Genomic DNA, 4833 nt, shown 5'->3' with positions numbered 1-4833 from the left:
TGAATTCTATTTGGGACTGATCTTTTTAAAACTACCCCAGTGTGGGGTGTGATTTTTGACGAGTTAATCAATAAATGAATTTTTCAGGCTTAAAAGGGCTTGCAAGGGATTTCTTCTTTGACTTTCTTTCGGGTAGCCGAAAAATGACCTACCATCCTTTTGATAATGATTATTGTCTCAAATGACTTGCCAAACGCTAGCAAACCCAGGTTGAATTTTTAGTGAACTGACTTTTAAGAAAAAGCTGGTTTAACTCAACTTGGTTAACAAATGGTAAATCATTGTTTGGTTCTTTATGGGAAAACTGGTCGATCAAAGATAGCCACCCCTCATTTGATCAGAATATAATCATTATACGTTTAAGACACCAATCATAACTTAGATAACAAATATGAGAGGCTTTTTATCAATTTCATCAAACAAAAGTAGGACCAAGCTTGATGAGTTATTTCTATATATTTCTCCTACAACTCTTCATCATTTTGAAACCCACATCCCACCAAGCTCTTTGAAAACATCTTGAAGTGGTGTTCTTTGCTTCATCTTGGAGGCTTTTCCTTCATCAACTTTTTTTTTTTTTTTTGCCCCATTGAATAAACCCCTGAAATCAACTCATGGCTCCAAGTTCTTTGTACTGATAAAATTATTTCCTATGTCACTTACACAAAATACAAGCAAAAATGGACAAATTTTGGGACAAGGTAATGGTTCAAGGATGATGAAATGAGATGAGACTGAAAGACATTCTTATTTCATTCAATTTCAAAATGATTTAAATGAAAAGAATGAATGCATTCCTCTTGTTATCATCCATAGGTGATCAAGCATATTATTTCTGTATAATGTGAGCTTACTTCTAAAGTTGAATACCAATCAAGCTTCCAACCCGATGACATTTATTACATTCCTACTATGATCACGCAACGAGTCCCCATGATCCTAACATTTCTCTGTAGAGAGATTATTTTGCTCTACTCAATACTGGAATCCTGGATCTTTAACTTTGCCACCTTGGCCCATGATTTTGCAGACAATTGAAATATGATTATTGACCCATTGGAGATAACTATCCATGCATGATTATGAAATTTAACATGGAATGAATATGGAATGATTATGTTTTGTAGACAGTTCAAAACCCCTTGTGTTGCTGCTCTCTTGAGATCTCTTTCTCTCAGTGTATTTGGCCTAAGCAAAATGCCTCTATTTATAGAGACGATGTTCTACCTGTAATTCACTCTTGCATTCAAATAGGTTGCTGAATATCACCATCACGCTGGCCATGTGCCAACACCCATTATTGAAAAACAACCAATCATGCTGCCTTTGTTGAATTGTTTTCCAATAAACCAACTTTCTTTGTTGATAAAATTCTGCCCAACCATCTGCCCCTTTTATTGATAAAAGCACCACCCAACATTAATGGGAATGGGTAGACTTGTATCCCATGATGGAGATGACCTAAACCCCAACACTCCTCGCATAACTGAACTCTCAATCCCAACTTTGATAGATGCAGACTAAGACTGTTGGTCCCTTGATCTTAGAATTAGTCTAAAGATCAATTAACGAGTAGCAATTAGGTGAACTAATCACACCAAAGTAAATAATGATTAATGGTGATTCTATCAAACTTATAATATTATTATTTATAATCATTCCAAACTCTTTTTCGGGATGTTGCGACAAAAATATCAATAGGGTTCTACCGTGGAGATGTTAGTAACCTTCACAAAATGGTAGAAACTTTTCAAGCTTAAATAACGGATATGAATGTCAATATCAACCTACCCATTCTTGTTATGAGAAATCCTAATACATTGAGAATGGAGTGTGGAAGAATAAAGGTGTATAACTCAAAAAATCTTAGTACTTATACCCAAATCTAGCTGCTTGTAGTAACATTGCTCCCCAAATGTAGGGGGTGGCAAAACGGGTTATAACTTGTCCGTTTAAAACAGGTTCGGGTTTAGAAAAGTCAACATGCTTAATAAATGAGCAGATCACGGGTTGACCCGTTTATAAACAAGTCAACCGGGTTTGGGTTGGGTGACTCGTTTATTGGATCCTTTATATATGTTATGAACCCACTAACGCTAAACCCGCGGCCGTCCCATCCACCCACACAAAAAAACCCTAATTGCTGTCTCTCACTATATCAGTCCGTCTTGCGCTGCAGCTGCTTCCTGCTGCTCCTCCAGTCCTCCTTCCATTTTCGTAGCAGAACGTGAGCTCTTTTACAGGCGGAAGGCTCGAACACTTGAAGACGAAGGGTTGGTGCTGGTTCAAAGGCTCGAAGACTCCAAGACGAAGGCCTACAACTGGTTTTGCGCAAGTTCGATGCAATCTTGTGCTACTGCTTCGTCTTCTTCGTGCGCGATGCAAGTAAAGAACGAGAAGCATTTGTTGTGCTGCTTCTTATTCTTCTTCTTCTTCTTCCAATGCTTCATCTCCGACTCCCAAGTCTCCGATGTTCCTTGATTTTGGGTTTGAGAAATTTGAAAATGGAAGGGATGAAAATTTGGGTTTGCCTCCTCCTTTAGACTTCAACCGAGAGATAAGAGATGAGAGATGTGTTTGATAATTTAATTCTTTTGCTTTAAAAATCTGCTCCTTCCTCTTCTCCTCCTCCTTCAACTGAGAGCTGACAGTTGAGAGATAATAGATGACAACTGAGAACTGAGAACTGAAGGCTGTGAGATGTGAGATATATTTGATAATTTAATTTTTTGTTTTAAAATTTTAAAATAATTAATTTTTTTTAAAAAAAATAGGTAACTCGTTAGGATTGGTACGTGTATAATCCATTTAATATTAATTTCTATAATTCTTTATAGAATTTAAAATGAAAACTAATTTTTTTTTTTTCACAATTAAACGGCGTCAACTATGGTTATTTAAGATATTTTGAAATTTTAATTAATTAGTTATATGGTTAAAATAACAAAGAAAAAATATGTGGAAAACTATATCCAGAAACAAGTGGACTCATGGACCCTGCAGAAATGATAATGTACTCAGCTGTTACTTTTTTGTCTCATCAATAAACCATCTGAACCAAACGTGTGGGATCCAAATCATTAGATCACCGTAAGGCGACATGTAGTCATCATACAGACGATCTTTCAAGTTTCAATCGTCCAATCCAAAATACTTCGAACAAATTTAAAAGATGAAAGTTAAAACTTCCAATTAAAATGCAAACAGCAACTCAAACCTACAAATCAAAGGGCGATGTCCTCACGAATGTGGCGGAGCAGCACCGGAATTACGATATCCGGCGAGCTCAACTGGGGGAGGTGACCTTGGGAGGACATGACTTCGACGATGGACTCGCCGCCGAGGTTCTGGTGCAGGTACTCCGATACCACCACCGGCACGGCTAGGTCCTTCTTGCTCTGTATGATGTGGCAGGGGACGGTGACGAGGCCTAGTATGTGCCGGAAATCGCTCAGGAATATGATCTTCCCCACCATCAAGGTTATGTCCGGTCTCATATTGAACAAGGTCCGGCTGAATTCCTGAACGGCGGCGGAGGTCATGTCGTCGCCCACCACCAACGGCGCGAATCCCGAGCACCAGGCCTTGTAATTCGATTGCATTGCTTCGAACAGCTCATCCAGCTCTTCCTGCTCGAATCCACCGTAGTAATCCACATCGTTTAAATACCTAAACAAAATTAAATTAATTACTTCAACGGCGACGCACAAGTCACAAAATCGACACAAGATTGTTCAATTCATTTGATCAAATCAAAGGTTGATTGTCGAATTGAATCGAGATTTAGGTATTATTAGGTATCATATACCTAGGAGAACCGGAGATCATGATGATTTTGGAGAAAAGATCGGGGCGGGAGATGGAGGCAATGGCGCCGACCATGGCGGAAACAGAGTGGCCGACGAAGATGCAGGAGTCGACGCCGAGCTCCTGGAGAATGGCGAGAAGGTCGAAGGCGTAGCCTTCGATGGTGGAGTAGCGATCGAAGTCGAAGAACTCGGGATTGGTGGTGCCGGAGCCCATGTTGTCGTAGAGAACGACGCGGTGGTCGTTCACGAGGTGAGGAACCAGGTGCTTCCACACCGATTGGTCCGTACCGAATCCGTGCCCTAGCACAACAATCTGTTCCCCCGATCCCAACACCTTGACGTTGTGAGCTTCTTCCACAACCCCCATGTCTTCTTCTTCAATCGTCTTCTGGTTGAATTCCTCCTCCTGCTAGGGTTTTAAATATTCAGTGTGGATGCAATGACTTTTTGGATTTTTAAAATATGCATTTTCTTTTTTCAATTTGTGATTTATCTGATGAAGGTCGGAAGAGGGTTTACGATGCATGGTTGAACACCACACATGTTGGGGGAGGAATTGGATATGGCCACCGAGGATGATAAAGATGGATCGTTCGTGGGGTACCCATCATCTGGTACAGCTGGTTTTTCAAGCCTTCTGGCTGCTTATTGGACCTAATTAATTGACTGCACCTAGCTTGAAGATTTCATTAAATTTTTTTTCTAGGTTATACAATCTTTTTAAGAGTGAGTGTTTTGTTTTGTTTAGATATTTTTTAAGGTAAATTGCATGTTTTGTCGTATTGCATATTACACCCTAATTCTTTTCGATCGTGCTAATTCTACCTTCCTTAATTGTCCAGAAAACAAAAAATTTGTAACTTTACAGGCTTGTATGGACTTGTGAGTAGTGTTACTAATGTTAGGGATGTTTAATTGGCATAACGAAATATTCAATTTTTGTCTAGATGAAGAAGGTTTCGGTGAATTGGAGATTGAAAGGATGCTAATTATGAATTCTACACTACCTAAGAGCATGGACTTT

General features: G+C 39.3%; 1 protein-coding gene across 1 annotated transcript; it reads right to left on the bottom strand.

Moving 5' to 3' along the window:
* Window positions 1-3006: 3006 nt before the first annotated feature.
* On the bottom strand, window positions 3007-4519 carry LOC131155281 (probable esterase KAI2). The gene is made up of 2 exons (XM_058108316.1): window positions 3809-4519; window positions 3007-3669 (listed from the first exon to the last, which is right to left on the bottom strand). The coding sequence occupies exons 1-2, from the start codon at window positions 4174-4176 to the stop codon at window positions 3225-3227; spliced, it is 813 nt and encodes a 270-aa protein (XP_057964299.1). The 5' UTR covers window positions 4177-4519; the 3' UTR covers window positions 3007-3224.
* Between the last annotated feature and the right edge of the window lie 314 nt (window positions 4520-4833).

This window comes from Malania oleifera, chromosome 1, assembly GCF_029873635.1.
Source record: "Malania oleifera isolate guangnan ecotype guangnan chromosome 1, ASM2987363v1, whole genome shotgun sequence".
Lineage (NCBI taxonomy): Eukaryota > Viridiplantae > Streptophyta > Magnoliopsida > Santalales > Ximeniaceae > Malania > Malania oleifera.
This window is presented reverse-complemented; position numbering and strand designations above follow the sequence as displayed.